The sequence below is a fragment of the Rhododendron vialii genome, chromosome 13a, assembly GCF_030253575.1.
Source record: "Rhododendron vialii isolate Sample 1 chromosome 13a, ASM3025357v1".
Classification (NCBI taxonomy): Eukaryota; Viridiplantae; Streptophyta; class Magnoliopsida; order Ericales; family Ericaceae; genus Rhododendron; species Rhododendron vialii.
In genome coordinates this window covers 21,625,520-21,651,114 of record NC_080569.1, presented here as the reverse complement: position 1 = coordinate 21,651,114, position 25,595 = coordinate 21,625,520, and the positions used below count along the sequence as shown (strand labels likewise).

At 37.5% G+C, this 25,595-nt stretch overlaps 2 protein-coding genes across 2 annotated transcripts; one reads left to right on the top strand and one right to left on the bottom strand.

Annotated features, from left to right (window-relative positions):
- The first annotated feature begins 6,043 nt into the window (after window positions 1-6,043).
- On the top strand, window positions 6,044-15,035 carry LOC131315221 (RPM1-interacting protein 4-like). The gene is made up of 4 exons (XM_058344354.1): window positions 6,044-6,251; window positions 9,329-9,766; window positions 10,449-10,637; window positions 14,763-15,035. The coding sequence occupies exons 1-4, from the start codon at window positions 6,246-6,248 to the stop codon at window positions 14,781-14,783; spliced, it is 654 nt and encodes a 217-aa protein (XP_058200337.1). The 5' UTR covers window positions 6,044-6,245; the 3' UTR covers window positions 14,784-15,035.
- A 300-nt stretch (window positions 15,036-15,335) lies between these two features.
- On the bottom strand, window positions 15,336-25,209 carry LOC131315220 (uncharacterized membrane protein At1g16860). The gene is made up of 4 exons (XM_058344353.1): window positions 24,535-25,209; window positions 17,440-17,595; window positions 16,511-16,722; window positions 15,336-15,870 (listed from the first exon to the last, which is right to left on the bottom strand). The coding sequence occupies exons 1-4, from the start codon at window positions 25,207-25,209 to the stop codon at window positions 15,678-15,680; spliced, it is 1,236 nt and encodes a 411-aa protein (XP_058200336.1). The 3' UTR covers window positions 15,336-15,677.
- Window positions 25,210-25,595: the final 386 nt, after the last annotated feature.

Below are 25,595 nucleotides of genomic sequence, written 5' to 3'. Positions count from 1 at the left end.
TTCACCGAATGCATAGAATACAATTAATTTGATTTTTACGACCAATGTATAAAATGAAACAGTTCAACTCACATAGCCATAGACGCTTAGATTATCCATGGTTAGTTAAAGTCCTAAGAAGTTATCTAAAATTTGAAAGAGAAAACAACAGAAAACATTTTAAAGATATATATAGAAACCCATAATATTAAATGAGTGACAACAACAAAAAAAGAACACAAAACTCCAGTTTGCGGTGTGTTTGGTTAACATCATAATATTTTCATCGATGCATATATGGTAATGTTTAAAAGAGTGTCAATAACTACACATATTCTAATGAGACAAAGTTTTAAAAAATGAAAAAAAAAAGGTTTACAATTACTCCATGCGTTAATTATGCCAAAAAAAATGTTGTTACCACTTTAATCATGCAAAATGGTGACAAAAAGAAATATTTCAGTTTCTGATAAATACTTGGATGCCTCACCTGTTGTTACCAATTACCCATTGTTGCTGTAAAACGTAGAGTCATGTGAAAATTCTCTGACCTACTTAAGCAAGATACCAATGACAAATTAATGAATTTATCCCGACAAAAGTGTGCTAATGAATTACCCGCTTAATGCCAGAATCATATGCTAGAGACATCTCTTGCTTTTGCTAAAATAAAACACATCAAGCTACAACATAAATTGGATTGTGTTAAGAGTAGAAGAGTCAAATATAATTAAATTATTGTGTTAGCAAAATATAATTGCATTGATGTCTTATAAATTTGTTGTGCAAATTTGGTTGGTCTTGGTCCTCAAAAGAATAATTTTATCTAGAATATTGGTTATTACATGTAGTACATGTTAGGGCCCTTGTAAGGAGGTATAAGGAGTAATAGAGATTTATCTTTTGAAATAATACAATAGATTATCAAATGGGTTAATAATATGATTTTTTTTTTTTATGTATTCAATCCAAGACCCACAAATGAAGAAACCCACAAAAAGTTGTCCATTGTAATCCAACAAAAGGGGATAAGGTAGCATCATTCCTTCTACATGACATGATTAAAGTTTAGCAATCGATAAAGCAAAAATAGTAGAAAAGGAATATAAGAAAAACTTATCCGTTCTTAAAGGGGAAAAAAATCAGCTAGATCAAAAACCATCAAAATACACGAAACTCACTAAACCACCAGAGGCATTGATGCTACAATGCAGTATACAAAACCCACCCATCTTCCTTACAAAATCATTTCAGGAAACCTAGAATGAAGCATAAATCATGATAAAAGAAAAAGAAAAACTAAGGGAATAAGCTCGGTAATAAAAAGAACAAATATGTAGTTTTCATATCTTCTTTTTTTTTTTAATTGTTCTTCATACTTTCACACTCTCCATGCATATATAGCATGGGTTATATAAACTCATGATTAAGATTATGTACTCATGATTTTAAACTTTCGATTGCATCGAGCAATGTTAGGATTAATATTCTCGCTATTCATCCTGTAAATGGGACACAATAAAATGAAGATACTTGCTACAAAAAAACAAACAAATGAAGATGAATAGAATCGGAAGCAGTATCATGAATAACCAACTAACTTGGAATGGGTTGAAGTAGTGGCGTCGGTGGAATATCACGTACGTTGATTTATCGGTAAACCCATAAGTTAAATGACCTGCATTAAAGGAAAAAAAATGTTAGAAATTAAAATAATCCATACCCTATGACTTAGTGGACTACAGTTTGTAAGATTTACCTCTGACCCTTTCACGCATCAATCTACAGCCACGAAAATCACCGAATCCTTAATCACAGAATGTTGCCCATGCCATGTCGAGGATTTATGTTTCCTTTTCAGTTTATCGGGGGGGGGGGGGGGGGGTTTTCCTTTTCAGTTTATCGGGGGGTGAGAGAGAGAGAGAGAGAGAGAGAGAGAGAGAGAGAGAGAGGTTTGGAAATCAGATTTCCAAATTAGGCATGGGAATGTGTGATTGGAAATGTTCAAAAAATGTAAGTATTTACAAAATCAAATTTAATGTAATTGAATCTTTCATTTATTTTGCAATTTGAAAAGTTTTCCTTATGAATCTTTCCTTCTTTTTTTTGAATTGAATGTGTTGGCATTTCCTAATGAGTCTTTCCTTTTTTACAATTGGCAATTTCGAAAATCATTACATTTGGCAATCGGCAATTTCGGAAGTCATTACAATCCAAGTTTATTTTTTTACCCTCACAACAAATCTGGATATCAGGATTTGGTAAAAGTTTAATTTATTCCTCAGTTTTCTATCATGTGATCTCAGCCGTAGAAAAAATTTGTACCGATCCTATGGTCCAAAATATAACTTAAGAAGGTATAAGATAGTATGAAGAATAAAATCTAATAATAAACAAACATTTGATCTTTTTACTGATTTAAACAAAAAAACGTTTGAAAACCACCCTAATTTTCGGCTAACTGATTGGACTGATTTCTAAATATGCCATTCAATCCTCCTGTGATTTCGGATAGCTGATTTCGGGTATACTTTCCAAATATACCATTCCAAATACACACAATCTATATACCATTCCAAATATTTGGTAAATGTGGTAACATTAATTCCCCAAATCACAGGGAACCAGTCTCAGTCGAAATTGTGGCCTTTTAGTAGTAATTTTTTTTCCCAAATTTATCCCTCGGTTTTCTACACTGTAATCTCAGCCGACGAAAAAATATGTACCGATCATAGGGTCCAAAATATAGGAGACAATTTAGGAATTCAAAAACTTTCCTGTCATATTATATAGATATAGATAAGATTTTGGAAAAGCATAAAAGGAGTAGAGAGAGTTTTACTACAAAATGTGATGTATTACTTGTAATGTTTTACAAGTTCTTATTGAGATATAATTTTGAATATTTTGAGCATATGGGTGATTCTTGGTTCACGGGAAAAGCTCTACCTGCACGCAAACCTTCCTAGATGACCGTTGTATCTTCGGAGTGGAACGTCGTATAACATGGTGCAAAAGAGGACGTATCTTCTCTAAAGAGAGCCCCTTACGCGTGCCTCGATCCATAAGTTTTCTGCTAAACTCCTACTTTTTATGTTTAGATAATTATCTTAACGGGAAAGACTACAATACACACCCATTATTTGGGTGTGTATCATATGCACCCCCTAAAATGTTATGAATTGTAAAGAAAATGTTACGAATCGTACTTTCGGTTATGAATTCTAGAACAAAAGTTACGAAACACACTAAAATGTTATAAATGAACCTTAAAATAGGTGTATATGGTACACCCTTTTAAGGGATGTGTATTGTAGACTTGTTTTATCTCAATATCTTATCCCCTTATAGGTATGCTATTGTCTCCTATTATTTAAGTTTAGACAAATATTCTATCAAATATTTTGTACACGCTCTAATAAGGATGCGCTCTAAAAGTGACAAATAGGGTGGATTAGACTCATTCGGCCAAACCATATAATATTAGGAAAATAATTATGTCAAAACTGTTTTTCTTGTTATCAAAACTCTAATGTACAAAAGGCTTGTACCATGTGCAATGTACAAGATTTTTATGTACGGTGTCAAAAATAATTTTGGCATTATCACTACCTTAATATTGCTCAATTTGTAGATTTCTTCGAGCAAAGTTGCTAATGTAGGACACTTTTGTGAGCTCATCTCAAATTCACCTTCCATAAATTCATTTAAACAATGTTTCGTGTAAATTTACGTTTGTGTTAGAAAATGGACGGCTAATCTCAAAGTCAAAGTGGCTATCCAAATAAATCTGATGATGATCGAGATCCGACTTGACTTTTTTATGCTTGGGTGAGTTATTTTCTAAGCAGGCTTGATGAGATAAATTACTTGGATCAGCGAACGTAAGATTAAACAGGACCGCAATATTTTGGCCTAATACGTTAAATGATTTTTTATTTAATATTTTATTCATTGTTAATTTTTCGTCAACTTTTTTGTGAATTATTGCCTCGTCATGACTAGAGAAATCTAGAAAATAAAAAATTACGATTGAAACCCAATTTTTTTTGAACAAAAATAAAAATAAGTCAATTTTTTGTTTTTATTCAAAAAAATTAGGGCTTCGATCGTAATTTTTACTTTTTAGATTTCTCTCGTCATGACGAAGCAATAATTCATAAAAAATCGACCAAAAAACTTATAAATACAAAAAAAATTAAATAAGGACAAAAAAATAAACTATTTAACCTATTAAGCCAAAATAGGCACTCTACCTTACAGTAGAAAGAATAGATTGCGAAGATTGTTCTTCCACTCATAACACAAGAATCTTGTTTTCCATCAACAAATACGTGGAGGTTCAGCCATGTCATTGTATACATTGCCATCGGATCAATTGGGCCCACAAATTGTTCTTCTCATTGGATCTGACAGTATTGATTCGGCCACAGTCAGGGCCGGCTCGGAGGGTTGATAGGTCCCGATTAGCATACATTAGTAACATCAAGTGTGTTTGCGATAACTGAGATACAAATCTTAGATCTTAACTTCAGATTATACGGTAGATTTTAGATTCTGAATTTTAGTAAAAGTTGAGAAATCTGTTTGTTGTAGTCGCGGATTTTAGTATAAACTTCAGATTATACTGATTCCGAATTTTAATAAAGTTGAAAAACTTGTTTGTTATAGCTGCGGATTTTAGTATAATTGTTCTCAAACACATAGCCCCGTACGTTTATTATTCCTTACGAGTTAGATTTCTTAATTATAGATTTTTAGATTATTTGCTTAAAAAACTTATATAAGAAGCAAACTTGTTTTGTGTATGTTTTATAAGCTTAAATATACATTCAAACTTTTTGGTGAAATAACTTATAGAATAGATTATTATTGAACAGATGACTAAATTGTACGTCTTTATTGATAACCCACAAATTTGAGCTTAAATAATTTCACTTGTGTTTATTGAACAGTATATATTAATTTCTGTTCAAAAAAATATAGCTGCTGATTTTGCCACTCCCCTGCAAGTGTATTTTTGGTGCAAAAATACACTTACAGGAGAGTGGCGTTAACAAAAAAGGGAGTGGCAAAATCATTTCCCAAAAATATTCATGAAACACAATTGTTGTTATGGTCTCTTTTTCCTTTTGCATGGAACAAGTTTAGCCCTACCCAACTTACTTTGATTTTAACGATACCAAAGTTTTCTTGGCAAAGCTTTTTAGGCACAAAATTAGTGATATTATTAGTTTTTATTTTCTATAATTGGGGTGGGTCCAATGTATCTGAACTACTCCAAACTTTGATCAAATGTCACAAGAAAGATTAAGTTAATATATTATATGATTACGTGTATATATGATAGATAAGCCTGATATAAGCTTAATGAATATATTTATAGCTGGTCATATGTAAAAATTTCAACGCAAAATTAATGTGTTTTTTTTTTTGTTGTTGGATGCTACTGTATGTGTTGAGAAAGAAATGGGATGTTGGGCTAAAAACGGTCCCATTTCCTGACAGGATGAATTTGTGTAAATGGGTGGAGCCAAGGGCAATTTGGACATTCAAACCATATATATAATTGCATGTACCGATCCAAACCCTAATCCCACCTACCATGAATCCCCTAAAATCTACAACCGATCGACCTCATTCAATGCGATTGTGTAATCTGGCATGATTTGTGTATAATGTTTGGCTAGATAGTCAGGACCTATACTTAAAAATTTGCTCTCTCGTAAGGTACCAAATTTAAATTCAAAATTTTTTACTTGCTATCAACTTCTATGGACGCTAAGTCAATCCATACAATACATATATAGTGTGATTGCTATTTTGCTAAACTATATAAAGGTCTCGATCGGTTGAAAAAGTCCGGCTTCCGAAACTGCATGACCGGCCTTTCCACAGTCCTCAATGACGAGGAAGAAGCATATGTCGATAGCAACCAAATGGAAAAATGATAAATCTAATTGACAATATTGTAACAAATGCATCCTTTTACCAGGTCCAATCCTCCATTTTTTTTTTTCTTCTTCTTCTTTTTTGATGTTCAAAACATTGTAACCATCGAATTATTGGCTGTACAATCCTGTTTTCTCAAACTGGTCCGAACCCAGACTAGGATCTCACCTTCTTCATTCTCTCTCTCTCTCTCTCTCTCTCTCTCTCTCTCTCTCTCTCTCTCTCTCTCTCTCTCTCTCTCTCTCTCTCTCTCGGGAATTCAAGGATTCTATCCCATAAATCAGAAACAAAAGCCAGCCACCCCATTGAGCCATATGTCTGTAAGTATTCTTTCTAGTACTCCTATTTCTGCTCAGGGGTTTTGTTTTTTGGAACTAATGAACATTCTTAGACACATGATCCTAGGAGTACATGAATGATCCTAGCACATAAAAAGACTCGTCTAGAAATTAACTGTGTAGATAGTTAGAAATTCAAGTTTATCTTTTCAACATTTAGGCCATGTTTGATAAAGTGTGTTGGATTAGATGAGATTGGTAAGGAGATGAGATTGGTAAGAAGATGAGATTAGTAATCCTGAGTGTAATCCCAAGTAGGTGTTAATTTGATTGTGTAAAGATTAAATCATGGGATTGTAATTACCAATCACAAATCCCTTGTTTGATTGGAATACCAAGGCATAGGATAATAAATTGCATTTTCCAATTATACCCATGGATGAAAACTGGTCTATGCATGGAAGGAGAAATTTTTAAGTGCCGAGCGGGTACCGCGTGGTGCCCGCTTAGTGTATTCAGGCCATCCATTTTCGTTTTGGATGGCTCAGATTTGGAGAGAGAGTAGTGGGGTGAGAGGAGGGAGTGTGTTTTAATCTGGATAGTCCAACACTCTTTTGGACTGCCTAGATGTGGGTGCTCGGCACCACGTCAACCGGGTGATGTGGTACTCACCCGACACCCAAAAAATTTTCGCATGGAAGACCCACTCACGTTTTGCAATTTTGGGACAATTTGATTTTTTTTTCATCCAATCAATTTACAGATTTGGTGGAAAGTTGAGCAAAAAATTAAGGACTCTAATTTTCAATCCAATTGAACCAATACGAAGATTTTATTTTTCTGATCATTTTATCGTAAAGGATCATAATTAATTTTTGACTCTAGGGCTCTCGTTAGTTAGCCTTAAGAAAGTTATAGAACCAAATATCTCTTAGGACTAACTATCGAGAGCCCCAGAGTCAAAAATTAATTATGACCCTTTAGAATAAAATGATTAGAAAAATAAGATCGTCGCACTAGTTCAAACGAATTAAAAATTAGAACAATTAATTTTTTCCTTTGCTTTTCACCAAGGGCCTTGCAGGCTTTTTTTTTACTACCCTTGCACCCCAAAACGACACAGTTTTGGTGCACTACAACCATATGTAATGGAGGGTATTATTGGTATTAAGTTAAAATACCATGAGCAAGGTGGTCATTTTGCAAGAGGGAGCTTGGGAAAGGATTCCTAATACCTAGCATCCCATGGTATTAGTAATCCTACAAAATAGGGGGATTACCAATCCCATCCTCTTGTTAATCCCCTTCATTTTTTGGCAATCAAACAAAGAGTTAGGAGACCCTTAGAATTAGCAATCTTATCCCAAGACCTAACACACTTATCAAACATGGCCTTAGCTGATTATTACTGTTTTTATGAGTTTCTGATTGAAGCCATTTAGTTGCTCTGTATATTTTACATAGTCGTACATAGTCGTAAGATAACGTGAGTGACACTTTCTTATGACCATGTAGATGGACCCCTTGCTAATACTAACAGGTTTTCGGGAGGGGTTAATTGTTGCATATCTATGCTTTGACATACTTGTCGCGAAGTGACTGTTTTCAAGTTCAAGTCCACAGCCTAAGGTTAATGGATTAAATTTTGAGTTGTAACCCCTTTATGTAGTGTTGACTAGTCAGCCATGTGTGTGCGGATCAGACTCTGCCATAAGATGGCAAATTTTGTAGAAGGGTACTTGGGTAACTTTCTACATCATGTAAAATTTTGTAGAAGGGTACTTAGATCGTTGTACTAGTTCAAACGAATTTGCCATCTTATGTAAAATCCGGGGACACTTAAAAAAGGCTTTAAAAAAACACTTCATAGTTTCCGATCGAATTTTGATGATCCGAGCCGCTCATTGTGATCAAAACATGATTTTTAAGGGTGCCCGCAAGAAACTGGCAAAAAAACTAACCGGGAAGGGCTTGATTTAAGCAGTTTTTTATTGGACCGTTCAATAAAGTTCAATAAAAAACTGTTCGGATGAAGCCCTTCCCGGTTTTTTTTTTTGCTGATTTCTCGCGGGCACCCTTAAAATCACGTTCTGATCACATTAAGCGGCTCGGATCATCAAAATTCGATCGGAAACTATGAAGTGTTTTTTTAAGGGTTTTTTTAAGTGTCCCCGAAACTGTCCCGATATATATATATATATATATTGCAGGCTTGCAGCAGTTCTATGTACTCTGGATGAACCATGTAAAATTCAGTGTTCTTGCATGATTGCCTGGTGTTGTTTCACTTTTTAATTTTGTGTTTCTGAGATACGGAGTACTTTGCTAGGATTTCGCAAAATTCGTAACAATCTGTACAATATTATTGTGGGTTATTGGGATGATGGTGCCCCTGCCCATAAAGATACCTGGGGATAGTCTCCTAGAGCTAACTAAATCCAATTAGCAAAAAATAAGAGAACTAAACCCAAGCCCACCTGAGAGGCCTTAGGAAGTGTTTGGATCACTGGATTGAAACTAGAATGGAACATTCATTCTCTTGGAATTTTTCATATGAGCGAAGTACTATATTTGTTACCAAGAGAAATGAATATCCAAACTGTGTGACCGTTCATTTCTTTGCAGACAAATACAACTCGATCAAACCTTTATCGACATCTCATCGACTTAATATTTTGCATGAATGACATACACATTGAGACAAAATGAAGGGCTCGGATTTTCAAATGAGACCGTGGTAGATCCCATGAGGCCATGACTCCCATTTCTCCGCACATGTGAGACCCCACAAGGAATCATCGCATGAGTGGATCATCATTCCTCCATTCCTTCCTTAAAACCTCATTCCAGCAAGCTTACATTTCCCTTGTTATGTGAACTAGTTTTTTGCAAGTTTTGTGACCTCAGTCTTGATCCTAATTGCACCCTTCACTAAAATGCACCTGCGTGAGGATTTACTCTGAGATCGATTATCAGACATGCGTTTGCAAGAGAATACGACTTTCATAGTTCCGATAGAGAGCCAACTTGGACGTTTGACGATATCTGTTTCCACCAAATGAAACCACTTGACTCTCCACAGATTTTGAAACTAAAACATTCTCATATGAATTTTTCAGCAACGACGATCCCATGTTCCAAAGTTTGGCAGTTGGGATGCAGATAATATGCATTTTTCAGGTGACTTTGAGACTGCACGCAAGGATAGGGCCACCGTGGTGGGGATGAATCCGAATGGTCAGCAAGAGAATCCAGAGGCCTTCATGTTTGGAAGAGTGAGACCCGGAAGCGGAGTCCATGTCGACTCTGATATATTAGAGGTAGTGGAGAAACGCCCTACTGAGGGACTTGGGAAGGACAGTTCGAGTCTCAGGAGCATGGTTTCAGCATCAGGAAACGATAAAAGCAGTCCCGACAACTCACTTCAGCAGCGAAACCCCCGGCGATCGAGAAGTGACAGAAATAATAGTCTGACTGAGATTAACAACTTTGCTACATCTTCACCAGGATCCGGTACGCTTCGAAGTGCTAATAATGCATCTGATGATAAGGATACGGTAAGTCAAATTTGCTATTGTTTTCTTCCCGAATTCATGCAGTGGGAGTTTATTGGGTATTGCATTCACACAACATTATAAAGGGTCCGTTTGATCAGAAGGAAATTGGTGGAGAGTCAAGGGAAGAGATGAAATGTTTAACTTTCTTGTCATTCGAAGTATAGAACAGAATTTTACAGAAAACTTTCTTTCAAAATCTTCATTCTCATCAAATGCATGCAAAGAACAAGATTTCCTTTCTTTCACTTCACTTTCTACCGTTTCTGGTTCAATCATCTGTTTCTCGCTAATCAAACTGACACTAACATAAACAGAAGCAAAACAGATTGATCAAATGTTCTGGTTTCTTTGTTCTCTCTATTTTGAATTGCATCTACCCAAATGCTGATCTTTCATCCAGCATTCTAACCATCGGTAACATGGATATGAAGGCGGTCTATTTGGTTTTCCATTTCGTATTCTTCACAATTTAGAAAAATCGTTACCATCTTTCAGCTCTTGTGTTAGATGATACTGTTAAGTAATAAGCTTTGGATCCATACCGAGACAACCAATAGATTTTAATTACACGTGACGATACTTTTTTTCCTAAGAGGCAAATACAAGAGTTGGCTCTCATTAATACCTTATCTTGCAAAGGTGATTGTTATGCCTAATTTGTTAGGATTTGTTTGGATTCCAGTCTAATATTAATAGATCAGCATCAGTGCCCAAATTTGGGGCATGGGATGAAATGGACCCAAACGAAGGTTATACCGTCATTTTCAACAAAGTGAAGGAGGAGAAACAGAATGCAGCTACCAAGTTCACAGCGGCTACCCCAAAACCTAGCAACTCCGTGAAAAACCAGATTAAACCTACTCGATCAAAGGTGCGCATACAAAGATATTTAATTTCACCTCATAATGGTTTGTACTTGCAACGGCTTTCCTGTTTATTATTATGACTTTTATGGCTAAGCATAACCCCAATGTACTTAGCTAGGTCTCGTTTGTTAGTCCAGTCTCCAGACGCCCAATTAAAGCATGAGATTGGAATATAGACTCGAGAGAACCATATATTTCATGTTGGGTTGGGAATTGTTGTGGCTACGATAACTAAAATATTACTCCGAAAGACAACACTTCAATACATTTTTTATATTTTTTAATACATTTTCACACATTTTTATACACGTTTCGGAGGATTTCTGGGCCGGTCCTACGGGGAAGGAGTACATCCTTATGAGTCCCGCGCGCATTTATTTCGTAAGTTCATGTCTGACAAAGTCCACCCACGCGCCCTCCTCCCTCTATAGTCCACCCGTACTCTCCTCTCTCTCTCTCTCTCTGACTCTCTCCTCTGACTTCTCCACAAATCACTGGCGTGGGCCAGTGCACAACTTCTGTCTTTGGGTATAATTTGGGAGAATGATACCCCCACCGCGATTCCCCCACTGCACGCATGTCGGGCCCACTCTGGCCACCGGAAGGCCGATCCGATCCGTCCAAAAATTCTATAAAAAAAAAAAAAGTGGGCTTACGTGAGAATCAATGGCATCTGATGTGTGTAGGTACTCGATCCGAACTTCCAAAAATCAGAGATCCGAGCCGTTAAAAGATGGAAGATTGGTTCGAGCACTTACACATGTCGGATGCCATTGATTCTCGCGCAAACCCACTCGGTTTTTTTTTTAGAATTTTTGAACGGATCGGATCGGCCGTCCGGTGGCCGGAGTAGGCCCAGCGTGCGTGCGGTGGGCGGTTCGGTGGGGAAATAGCGGTGGGGGTATCATTCTCCTATAATTTGTTGCTCTCAACATCAGGTACATTATTACCTTCTCCTCTCTCTCTCTCTCTATTCCGCCTCTCTCCCAACATTTTCACTTGTTGCTTTCATCATCACTTTATAATTTTTTAATGCAGACTCTTCTCTTTTTTATTTTTTGCATTATAAATTTAAAAACACAACTAAATAATAGTTAAACGGTCCTTCTATAGTCCGCCTCTTGGGCGGACGATTGTCTTGAGTTTCATGGCATAATGACAGTCCATTCTGCAGTGTCAGAATAAAAGTTGAAGTGGGCGGTCACTGAAACGTCAAATCCCGCTCTGTGTTTATTATTATGCTTTTCATTTGAGAGAAGTCACTGTCAATTCCTTGTACATCTTTTTTCAAATGGCAGTTTCACCCCTATTCTCTTGGTAGTTAGTAACGGGTTTGACCAAATTCGTGCCCCTATCCCCCTAGATCTCTCTCTCTAAGAGCATCTCCAATCCACTTCTATTTCTCCAAAATAGAGGATGGATGTGACACATTGAGGGGAGATTTTATAATTTATTCTCTTTTTTCTTCACTTTTTGTAATTTTTGGAAGAATTTTTGAGGGACCCGCCGTCCTTTTTAGAGTTTGGTCCTCTAAAAGTAAATTTGGTCCTCTAAAAATGGAGGATCAAAAGTAAATTTGGAGTACAAAATTCCTCCAAAACTCTAAAAAGGACGATGGGTCCCTCAAAGATTCTCCCAAAAAGTACAAAAAGTGAAGAAAAAATGGAATAAATTACAAAATCTCCCCTTAATGTGTTACATCCATCCTCTATTTTGGATGGATTGGAGATGCTCTAATTGAAGGCTGGGAGGAGGAAAAAATTCCAATAAGTCCAGGTACAATCCCATTGATTGTTTCTCTCTCATATATGTGTGGAGTCCACCTCATACTTTAATATATCGGTTTTGCTATTATCAGCTCACTGGGCTGACGATAAACACACTAAAAAACAAAAAAAATACGTATTTCTGTGCATTTTTTATATCTTTTAATACACATTCACACACCTACTATCGTCAGCTCATTGGGCTGATTTTAAAATTTTTCTTAATATATTAGGCTAATACATATGTGAGAAAAGAGTAGTCGATAAGTGATTGATAAAAATGTACGTAACATTGCTTAATTATTACATGTCTAATCACTACATTTTCACATTCAACCTTTTAGTCATTGCTTTATAAAATTTTACGATCCATTTAAAAGTAGATGGGTAAAATAAAATTTTCATTAACGATAGTCTTTTTGGTTTGGAAGTGAGACAATATTTTGGGACACCAAAAGTGCTAACTCAGACTAAAAAATGTGGACGGATGAAATATTTTACTGAGAGAAATGAGAAATAGAGGGAATGGATATTCAAGAGGCTATGAAATTAGCAGAAGACTCTACTAAAGAAAAATGATAAACACCAACATAAATACAAGAGAAATATGGAGGAGTCAATGAATAGGAAAATTTACTGTTAATCTCATAACTTTTTTTACTTTTTTAATTCTTTTGTCGAGAATAGTGAATAATCACATCAGAAATTGATACAAACCTAAAAAAAAGCGAAAAAATGAATAAAAACAGAAAAAATAAACAAATGACGACTTAAGAAATAAAAAAATTGATTTTTTTAAACCTTTTTGTCAAAATTGAAGTGATCTTTTTTATTTTTTGTCAAAATTTTAAGGAGCAATCATTTGTGTCAATGAAAGGAATTAAGAAAGTATAAAAATTGAACCAAGAAAAAAATTAAGATAAGAGAACACTTAAAAACAAAATAGAAAATTGCTTAAAAAAATTGTCTTTCGTGATCTTTTATTTTTTTCATAATATTTTACTTTTTAAACTCCTCCTACCGAGATGACTAACTAATTCTAAAGAGTTGACATATATTTATAAAATAAAAAAGGTAAAAAAAAATAAAAAACTCTCGAAAACTTAGCAATACAAGTTGAAATCTTAGACCTGAATGACTAGAATTGGTCAAAAGACTCAAAATAAGGGGAAACACATGAATAAGGCTAGTTTTGTAATTTAGCTTCACTGCATAAAGCATTGCGTCCAAAGCCTGACAAGCATTGGACGACGGAATGGAGACTCTCTTTTTACAGCGCGTGAGTTCCACTGCTTACCCTTTATAGTCAGCCCTATAGGCTGATTTTAGCTTTTGCCATAGTTAAAATTGAGATTTAGAGTTTGGGTATTGAAAGTATTGCTAATTAACAATTAAAAATTAACATTACTACTAATTAACAATTAAAATTAGGATTTTATGGTTTTGGGATTAAGAATATTGTTAATTAACAATTAAAAGGCAATTACCCATTCGCATTACTACTACTAATGAACAGTTAAAATTAGGATTTTAAGATTTTAGGGATTAAAATACTGTTAATTAACAATTAAAAGACAATTAAAGATTAATATTACTGTTAATTAACAGTTAAAATTAAGATCTTATGGTTTTGGGGATTCAAAATACAGTATAAATTCACAACTAACAATATTAATTTTTCTAAATTAAAAAATTATAGATTATTGAAAAAATAAAAAAAATAAAAGCCTACAAAAAAAAAAACTTTTTTTGATATATAATTTTGCATTTAATATGGAGCTTGTTTTATATATTTAAAGATCAAACATGTAAAGCCAAAATTAGAAACGTGCAAGAGGAAAAAGTAAGGAAGAGAGAGAGGGAGAGCAAATTCAAACATATTATTAGCTGGCAAAAAAGAAAAAGGAAGAGAGAGGTGGACGGAAAAAGATGGAAAGAAAGTGATTGGAGAGAGAGAGAAAGAGGGAGGTGGGACCGCGCATTAAATTCCGCAGGGAATTACAGAAGCGCGTGGGGAGTTTTTTTTGGAGGACTTAGTGGAACATTGCCGTTATGCGCATGGGACTTGTTGAGTTACAATCTTCAAAAGTAGGATCGGCCCGTCATTTTCTCTACACTTCACATATTTGAATACCCATTTTCAACTTTAATGACAGTCCAGTGGTCTGTTTTTAGTATTTTCCTAATTGTATTATTGATCTCACACTATCAATCCGATGGAATTATATATCCGTTCAATTTTTTTCCGGTCAAACAAAATAAGCCTCCAACACTTCCCAATTGTAATTGAAGCCTTTTGTGTGTTGTTTCATTTTCTTTTCTCGATCTGCCATCTAAATGTTTGTTATCACCCCATTTTTGTAGATGTGTTGCTGCCTGTATTAAAGAGGAAGCGATCAATTCACACAGCTTTGGTCCTGACGAAAATTGATTCTGTTTTATATAGAACGTTGTAAAATCTTTGCAACCGAACGCTTATCCCCGAGGGGTTAAGAAGAATGGTGATGAATCAAGTATTTTTGACATAGACCTCAGCTTCTATTCAGTTCTACTAATGGCAAATGATAATGTCAAAAATACTTTTGTTAATGTTAAAAAAATTCCGGTTCAGTGCATAAAAAGACGTGTCATTTGGTACGATTTTAATATGGTGAAAGCATACCTCCATGGATGCTATTATCATGCTATGTCGGGTGGTATTTGCATTGTCTTTTAAAACCCAGCACCAATAAAGTAGGGAAACAGCCTTTTTGATTATTATTCTTGAGCTTCGGTGAAAAGCCAGAGAAATCAGAATAAAATGAAAGTTCATTCTCAACACCTCCCAATCTGATAAAATCAACTGCTAAAACCATCCTCACAACAGTTCAGTCTTTTTTTTTTATTTGATAAAAAACAACTGACATTATCAAAGTACAAATGAATGCATGGATAATATAGAAGACTAAGAACTATATTGTCATCTTATTTACGCAAATAGCAGCTAAAACAAATTCGGTGGTATAATCACAATACAACATTTCCTAGCTTCTCTAAGCGGGGGAACTCATCCTTTGTAAGCCCCTCTTGATCTCCGTTGGAACTACAAAGCAGATAAATCCATGAGGAAACTATCCTCACTATTTGATCTTAAGATTTCAAGTCTGCATCTTCAATGCCGTTTTACATACAGTTGCTTAAAGGCATTGAGCGATGTTTTTGCCATATTAAACCTTCTAATATTTACTCATGGCCAGTAGCAAAAGAGATTTGAAACGAAGTACAATATACATGTCATATCTACACGGGAATCACATCGGTGGCTTCACTTTCATCACACGTCAAAATGAGGCCTTCGATATATGTTGGGAGGAGGCACTGGGCCCACCGACAGCCTGCTGAGACAGGCTCGGGAGAAGGAACAATCATGAGAACATTATCGTGGCGTCTGACAATCCCCATAACACTCACCGTGCTCCCTTCTTTAATATACCTAATGATTTAAGGAGCAATCAGTTGAAATCAGTCATCAGCTCAATCAGAAGAGAAGGGATGAAATACACAGAGATCAATCAGTATCCAGGACCAAGAGACAAGCAAAATACAAGATTATGTCTTAATAAAGAAACTAAATGCAGGAGCATCAGACTAGTAGGCTTTGTATCGCAAGACCTATGTCCACATGTAAACAGTTAGATAAGCAAAACTCACAACTATGTTGTTAACCAAGGTGGATTTTGCTGAAATTTCATCATTCCAGCCTTCAAAAGTGAAAAACTCGTCGTTTTAGGAATCTTATGTTTAGTTAAAGTAGAGAAGATTCTGTTTGACCTAGGGCTTTTAGAGAATTTCTCTCTCTTTCAGTTTTCAACTCCAAGCTCTAGCTCAAAATCTTCCCAATTTTGGTATTTTCTTTAGTATTATAGCTTGCTGAGCAAAAATTCCTAGCTTCTTCAGAACTACTACGGCTGTAAAGTCATAAAGGCTCTTGGCTCTCAGTTTCCATTTGATTGGAAAAAAAAAATCTGAGAGAGTTTCTCCTCTTTCAAGTTGCTTGTGGTTAACTGGTTATTTCTTGTTATTAGCTTCATTCTATTTGCTGCATCAGAAACTCAAACCAGAAACCGACTTACCCTTCTTGGAGACGCATTCTTCGATCATCGCTAGAGAGACTGTGGTCAGCAAGCCAGCGTAGAAAGCTAGGAGATGGCTCTCGGTTTTCCTTTGTTGTATTAACTATTGTAGTTGGTTTGACAAATGCAGCAACCTTAGCTCCATAGCCTGCTTTTACAAGAGCCCTCAACCCAGACTGGAAGTCGGAAATGTAAAAATCGGCTACGTATTTCTGTCCACAAGAGGCAAGAAGTCTAATCACATGACAAAAGGTAAAGCTCAGACAGAAATATGATTACTGGCATGTATCAGTATGACGGTGTATACAAACTTAAAAGAAGACTGCTACTCAATGTTGTGTTTGTCCCTTAAAACACATAGCCTGCTTTTTTGCAACCCACGCAATAAACCCGGGAAAACTTATTGATTTTGTTCAAGTAACCCTTTTCAATAATCCAACTGAAAAAAAATAAATAACTAAAAAGGAGTGCTACTCATAGCCTGCATGCCCCGAAGTTGTTTATAGTGGAATGGTATGGACTATGGAGTAGTATATAGTGGAAATGCTCAAGCAAGCTGCTCACAAGCAATGAGAGCTTGTTTAGTGCATCAAAGCAACACCCTCAGGGCGCCTGCTTATCAAATGGAGTAGGATTTCCCAAGGGGCTCAAGCTGCAACAATAGAGATCGGCAATATCCAAGGGATAATTGATTCAAGGAATTACAAACTGCAAATGGAGAGAATTTTAGCACAAGTAATATTCCTTTATTTCATAAATCGTAATACCTAAGTTTTTTTAAGCAAAAATACCAAAGTTCAGGAGAACATTTACTTCAACGTAAATCGAACCAAAATTTCAACTCTTTCATTAATTAGGGAAGATTTTCTCCCGCACTTCTGGTCCTTTTGAATCTAATTAAGATTCCACAAATAGGGAGAGAAATCAACCTCTGCATGTCTGCATCCCCACGAGAAGAATCGGTGCTTAGGATTTGCTGATTTCCCACCCAATCCTCTATATTCGTACAATTCTGTGGCAATATATACACATCTCGGTACCCTCTGGAAAGATGATTCTAGAGGAATACTGCCACAAGTGACAACCTGCATAGAAAGATATAGGTGGAACTTATTTAGTTGTGCACAAGGGCAGCTGGACAACATATTTAGGCAAGGAAGACAAGAAATTCTAGCCTACGATGATGGTAGGTTTTCCTCTACTTCTCTTTCATTTCAACTTTTTCTATAGATGTTTTCAAAACATGATGCATCATGTTCATGTCACGGAATGCCTATGACACAGATTCCGCAGTACCTGAGTTAGTTTATCATTAGGAAAACACTATAGCAAGTGCTCACAATTTCGTGTAGAATACAATTTTCCCCCCTCCTTTAATCCATCAAAAGACAAACATAAAAGCTAATCACAGCACAACCAAAAGAATGGGAGCAGGAATTATACATAGTTTTATCAACTGATCAGATCACCGCAGAAGTGAACAGATGTTTTTTTGTTCTCTTTTTTTAAACTTCCGATTACCCAAAAAAATTCAGGTCAGAAACAGACGTATTTAAAATTCGCATATTGAGTGAGAGGATTACAAGAATGTGTTCGAAAGGTGATATCAAACTAGCAGGAGAGTGCTTTGCCATGAGAAACTATTCATAGCTTTCTTCTACCACATATAAAACAAATACTCCTCAAGGAGTTCAATGATTTACCAGAGAGTTCAAACTTTTTAAGTAACACGAGAATCATTTAGAATCTTTAGATTCTATCAACAAAAAGAATTTAGTACATCCAACTCAATTTCATAAATGTAATAACAATGGCATTGCTATGAAAATGGAACATCCTATTAAGACATCCCTCAGAATCCTACCACAGAAATCCATTGGCACTACTCAGTAACACAGAACAAGTATTTCTTCCAATTTTAACCAATTAATTGGCATCCACTAGCTCTATTATCAGCTCAAAGGATGGATTGCAGAGTAGAACATCAAAAATCTCCAGGACCATATACAAGCCAAATTCAAAACAAGGCAACGGCATGAAAGCAAAACGATGCCTCCAGACCACCCATTAAACCTCCTCACCATCTAGTGTGAATTCTCACAAGCCAGACCATTAAATAACCTTATGAATCCACTCATGCATATTAATCAATACATCATATTCAATTTAGGGCTGGTGAAACAACCTTTTAGCCACACTACTCATTCTGCGTTCACTCTTTGGACACTTTGACCATCACAGACAGTAAAATAACCAGCCAATGGATTGCCAGAACCCATAAGCCAGAGCTATAAGGGATCTATAATGTCTTCCTAATGTTCCTTTCTGACTGTCATCGATTTATACTCTTCTGAGGGTGAATGATGAACTCTTTCTGCTCACAGTTAAGAACTTTTTTTTTTTGATAGGCAAAAGTAACATTTTATTAAGGGGATAGGGGAGGGGAATCCAACAAAAAGTTGGACAAATACAGCCAAATGGGACAAGCCCAACCTCATAGGGACAAAACCCACTACATCCGAGGGCCTAGAAGCCCAGATAAAACAAATAGAAGAATAAAACCCCAAATGGGCCAAAAAACCCAGATCAAAACAATTAAGCCCAAAGCAAAGAAAACCCTAAACCTAAATCACTAATCTGAGCACATCCATTCACCACCACCCGACGCCGCCCACCGCATCAGACAGCAACCACCAACCAACAGATCCCTGCCACCACGCTCCACCACACCACCACCAGTAAACCCCATGGAAACAAACAGATCCATCACCCCCACACACTACCGCAGAAGCATCACAGCCGTTAAGCAAAAACCAAACCACCCGACAGTGATATGGCGGACGACCACACCATCCATCAACACCACCGCAAGCCCACCCAAGCCGATAGGCACACCTCAGAGAACCCAGCAGAAAACCGAAGAGGAAAGCAAGACAGACAACTTGACGAACAAGAAACAGGGGAAACAAAGGGTAACCAGCAATCGGATGCACACAAACCAGCAACTAGGGGGTCGGAAAAAAGAGAGTGAGAAAGAGAGAGACAAGAAGAAACCAGAGATCCTTACCGATGCTGCCCTCATCGCCAAACGAAAGCCCTCTAAAATGACCGCCGAGTAGCCGTCAATTCGGTACACACAAACAATCAGAAGGAAAGCGGATGTCGAGAACCATAACCCCGGCCAAAACCACCAGTTCCACCGCCTCACGCCATCTCGTTACAGATGCCCATCATTTTGTGAATAAAAGAAAAGAGCCAAGATCGGAAATAAAAGGGTGGAGGAGGAGAAAACGGATAGAAAGAGTTCAGGAAGAGAGAAGGAAAGGGAATCGGAGGAGGGGATGGGCATAGAATAGGATAATGGGAATCGGATAAAATAGTAAGAACAACTATTTTACAACCCAAAAATCTCAACAAGCTTAAGCTAAATAGCATCTTTATTCGGATGAGTTTCGGAAACTACAAATATGCCTATTTTCGAAATATATGAACAGCATAGTATCAAGAAAACTGGTAAGCAATCTTCCAAGGCACATTGCAGCTAAAATGCAACAATGCTAGTAATCACTGCACAGTAAAATAGCTTCAATGCTAGTAAATTAACTTCAATTTCAACCTATAGATGGCTACTTGCTTCAGCCTGTATGACCAAAACATACGGCTTCATAAAATCACATCATGAAATTTCAAGTACTTGTTAATTTGGGAAGTGCAGAATTGATCATATTATAGGACTCTGAAATTAATGGAGGTTGCAATCTTGCAATTCTTCCACTCAACATTACTTGACATGTCATTAACTGCAACTCCAATATTGCAATTCATTGAAACACACTTCCAGAATTTATGTTGTGTTTGGATGAGTTTTTGAAAAAATTTTGGTTTGGTTTTTGGGGTAATGAGTGAAAAGAGAAATTAGGGTAATAATTGGAGATAAGAGTAATGAGTGGAGAGAGAGAGAGAGAGAGAGAGAGAGAGAGAGAGAAATCAGAATAAATGATTGGAGATAGGGGTGATGAGCAAAGAGATAAATGAGAGTAATGATTAGAAGTACGGGTGAGTGTTTTTTGAGTTGGAATTTTTTTTTCCAAAACATGATCCAAACAAGGCATTAAGTATCCAAATGCAAAAGAATATACTTTAAAAAGTCCAAAGAGAAATGGCAGTCTGGGGCGCAATACACCAGCTTGAATCAACCCCAATGGTAAAGCAAATTTCCAGAAACCTTTAAAGGACAAGTCACTAACCTCACTTGCAAGAACGATGCTAGACATGTGGTAGAGTTCTACACTTAAACCCCCACAGAAGCAAATTTAGGTGCCTCATAACCAATCTGGCAAATGCCACTGAGAATTTACACGTATGACTTGCTTGCATAATCACACTACTCATACAGACGTCTCCTAAATTGCAGACAGAAGTAGTTCACCACAAAAATTTCAGTCTGGCCACTGGCATCCAACTTCGGCCGTAAAGATGAGAAGTTTCGACAAATAAGGTCATGGAACAATAAAAATGCTCTAAAACGCCGCCTCGACGGCGACCTGCCGCCGCGAGTACCCCTAGGCAGTTCATTAGGCAGCCAAGGAGATTAGGCGGCAGGCGGCATTAGGCGGCCAAGGAGATTAGGTGGCATTTGGCGGAGCTAGGTAGCTAAGGGCCTTAGTGTTGCGGTAATATAATAAAAGGGCCTCTGGTGTAATTTTAACAAAGTATATACAATTTCTAGTCATAAGTCTTTTGCCCTAACCCAGTTGCAAGCCAAGACAACGACATGGAGAAACCGATCACGTCGATCTCGTCGCCCGTTGTCGTCTCTCTCTCATGGGTCACCACCCGACTAGTGCCGAGCGCCTTTTAGACCACTGAATAATAGTAATAGTATAATACTAAGACAAATAAACCACGATAGCTCTATGCTTAGAAGAACAAATAGACCTAAAAATAGAGCCTACTATCAATAGAAGGTAATAAAAATGCAAATCAACATCAGCATATAGTCGTCATGACTAAATTCAATAAAACGAAGAGCTTTAGATGCAAAATATAATAACTAACCAACCCAAACGTCACTGCAAATAATATGACATAGTTGTACAAAACGCATATAATAAAATCAGAAATTACCCCCGTGACCTTGATGTATTGCCCATCAACAGCACCTCAGAGCTCAGCATCCGGATACTTCTTGAAAAACCCTAACAACCCTTTCCTCCAAACAAAATTCCAAACCACCACAAGCACCAGAACTCCGGCCGCCACCACTAGCACAACCACCTTCTTCACCGCCACCATTAAAAACGCTCCGACCAACAACCCCATCGCCACAACAACCACCCACATTACCAGTTTCGACACGTTAAACCCTGCCTTCACATCGTCGTAGCCGAACCATACACGGCCCTTGAACTCAAACTGTTGGGCTCCAATTGGCCGAGTATATTTACAGTGCAAGCAACTTGTTTCTAACTTTTAGGAAAAGACATCTACTACCAAGATAAAAATAAATGAGACAAAATAGTTTTCTTGCCAAGGCACATAGACAAAACATCAACTCACTTCTCCCTCTTTACATATTGTAAATGACTCAGAATATATTGTAAAAGACTCAATTTCAATTCCTCCGATTCCTTTTCCCGCGCCTCCTAATTCTTTTGCCACGCCTCCAAATCCTCTTGCCACATCTTAAATTTTGTCAAACAAGAGGGTTTGGAGGTGCGGCAAAAGTATTTGGAGGCATGGGAAAAGAAATTGGAAAAATTGAAATTGAGGTTGGAGGAATGGGAGCGCAGGTTGAAGAAATGGGAGCTTAGGTTGAAAGGAGAGGAGGGCAAGGAGGGCTTATGAGTCCATCACAATATGTATTGAGTCCAATACAATATATAAAGAGGGAGAAGTGGGTTGATGTTTTCTCTGTGTCTTGGCAAAAAAAACTATTTGCCTCGTTCGTTTTGATCTTGGGGTAGTTGATGTCTTCTCCTAAAAGTTGGAAACAATTTGTTTGCATAATAATTATGCTCGGAAGGAATCCTTTTTATTCTAGGCAGCTCCTTTGTCTTGTTATTATCTTCTCATGGTGGTCAATTGCATGTTTTAATATACTTGTGTGCAACCTTGTTTTCATCCGGCAAAATACTCCATATAGGGCCAGAGTTGGCCGAGGGTAAGCCCTGCAAGCCTGCGGGCTTGGACAACCCCCACCATGGGGCACCCAACAAAAAAAAAAATTAGTTTTAGATTTAACGAACGAAGTTTCTTGAAACACAACCAACATGGTGTTTTGTGGGGATGAATTATTCCAATAACTTAGACATTCAAAATTTATTGCCAAGAGAAGTAAAAAAATCGATTGACATCCTTGATTTCATAAGATCTTATTGGGAAGATGGTGGTTTCCAAATGGTATGGGTTGCTAATCGAATTTTGCAGACTATACCGATTACAGTTGCTCTGGCAGGGAGGAGTTTTTCTAAGTTGAAGTTCATAAAAATTTACATTCAGACTACCATGTCACAAGAGATCATGAGTGTTTTGGCTATGAGATCTCAATTGATTGGGTAAATTAAAGTACAATGATTTAATTGAAGAATTTGTTTCACAAAATGCAAAGAGAAGTTTTATAAAATTGGATCGTGCTAAACATAAAGCACTATAACCGGGGTTACATTTTGATCTTTCTTATTAATTCAAGGTAAAAGCACAGTGCAATCTTGATTTTGTTTTGATGTGTATGTCTTTTCATTTTTTATAATATAATAGTAAGTGGGCAACCAAACTTGGGATCCGGCTTGGGCAACCCAAATATCGGGGCCAGAACTGTATAAAGCCAAAGAAGATTGGCTGCAACGATTCCAAATTCTCAAAGAAATCCAGAGAATGAGTGATTTACTTGCACAAACAACATCGTTCTCTACAAAAATGATGCGCGTGTTGAGTTCATCAACTCCTCTAGAAAATGGAAGAATGAATATCAAGTACTCTAAAGGCACATTTCCGTGGGCGTGTTTGACAACAATTATTGTTTTGGGGGGATTCGTAATGAGGTGGGATTATTAATGAGAATAAGAATCGTTTATTTATGTTTGTTTTACACAGGATTAGATTGTAGGATTGTAAATAACATGTTTGTTTTGGGGGATTAACAATCCCATGGGTCAACCCTCAACAAATGCCAAACCAAACAAGGTATTAGGGGACCCTCAACTTCACAATCCCAATCCCCCCTAAGGAGGGTTATCAAACACGCTAAATCATTAAGATTAAGCAGCCCATACCATTTGCAAACAACCATATTCCTAATAAGATCCTGTAAAATCAAGGATGTCAATCGATTTCATTGTTTCTCTCTCAGCAATATAGTTTTCAAATGTCTAAGTTCTTGGAATGACTAATAACCATAAATATCACAGCCACGTTGGTTGTGTTCCAATGAACTTCCCACTAATGCTTTTGTGACCATGTCTGAGTACCACATTTTGGATACAATGTGATGTGTCACCATTGTATTAGCAGAACATGCCCCATTTTTCATGTAGAGGAGCACATTCACCAATACTGCGGTTACCCCTCACATAGTATCCAAAATGTGGTCCTCAAACTTGTTCACCATAAAATAAAATAAAAAATTGGTTGCAATTGCCGAAGCCTGGGAGTTTGTGGGGCTTACCCCTGAGCCGGCACTGCCCCCACCACACACACTGCTAGACGCACAACCAATGGGTCAAACATGCAGGGATTAGGAGTTACTATAATTCTACATGGTCACGGAATAATAATAATAATACCACAAATAAACCACGAGTCACAGCACCAAGTAGCTCAAACCAATAGACCTAAAATAGAACCTACTATTAATAGAAGGTTATAAAATTGCAAATCAACATCAGCAAGTAGTCGTCATGTCCAAATTCAATTTACTAAAAAACGAAAATTTCTAGATGCAAAATATATAATAATATCTAATCAATCCACACGTCACTACAAATAATATGTAAAAAAGGCATACAATAAAATACGGAAATTACCCCTGTGACCTTGACGTACTGCCCATCAACAGCACCTCTAAGCTCAGCATCCGGGTACTCCCTGAAAAACCCTAACAACCCTCTCCTCCTCCAAAAAAAATTCCAAACCAACACAACTACCACCGGCGCCAGAACTCCGGCAACCGACACTAGCACGACCGCCTTCTTCACCGCCAACAATAAGAACACTCCGACCAGCAACCCCATCGCCGCCGCCACAACCACCACCCACATTACCGGCTTCGACACGTTAAACCCTAGCTTCGCGTCGTCGCCCAGCTTCGTCACGGCCGAGCCGTACGCGGCCCTTGGAATCGAAACACTGGGGTCTAATTGGCCGGAGCGACGGCCCGCCGAGGAGGTGAGCGGGCCGGAGGTGATGAGTCCGGTGGGGTGGAGGATTGGGCCGGAGTTTGGGCCGGATCGGACGGATCCGCTGTTGTGCTGGGAAGAGGAGGAGAGACGTGAACGAGGGGTTAGGGTGGGGTCGAGGGTGGTGGGGGTGGTGGTGAGGTCGAACATCTTGCCGAGCTCGCCGGAGGTCTTGATGTCGCCGCCGGTGTAGGGGACGGCGCGAGAGGACATTGTGGGTTGGGGGGACTTGGGGAGGTGGTCGGGTCGACCCGAGACGTAGAGACCACTGCTGAGCTGGTGTGACGGGATTCGAGAACCCATTGTTTGAGAGAGAGGAAGTGAAGTGGAAGGAAATTCTTATAGAGAGAGAGAGAGAGAGGAGGGGGGGGAGTGAGTGAGTGAGGGGGAAGGAAATTCTTCAGAGAGAGAGAGAGAGAGAGAGAGAGAGAGGGGGGGGGGGGGGGTTGAGCTGTGGAAGGACAAATATGATGGGGCTTATTTCGTGACAGTGACGTATGTGCCCCTTGTCCCGGAATGGTAGTACAGTGGGTTTTTTTTTTTTTTTTTTAAGTAACAATGTCAAACTGCTTTTTGTTGATATCAAAACTTCAGTGCATAAAAATTTTGTACACTACGCATGATACAAGTCTTTTGTGCCCTCAATCATTCTACCACCGTACTCAATCACACATCCACACTTACAACAA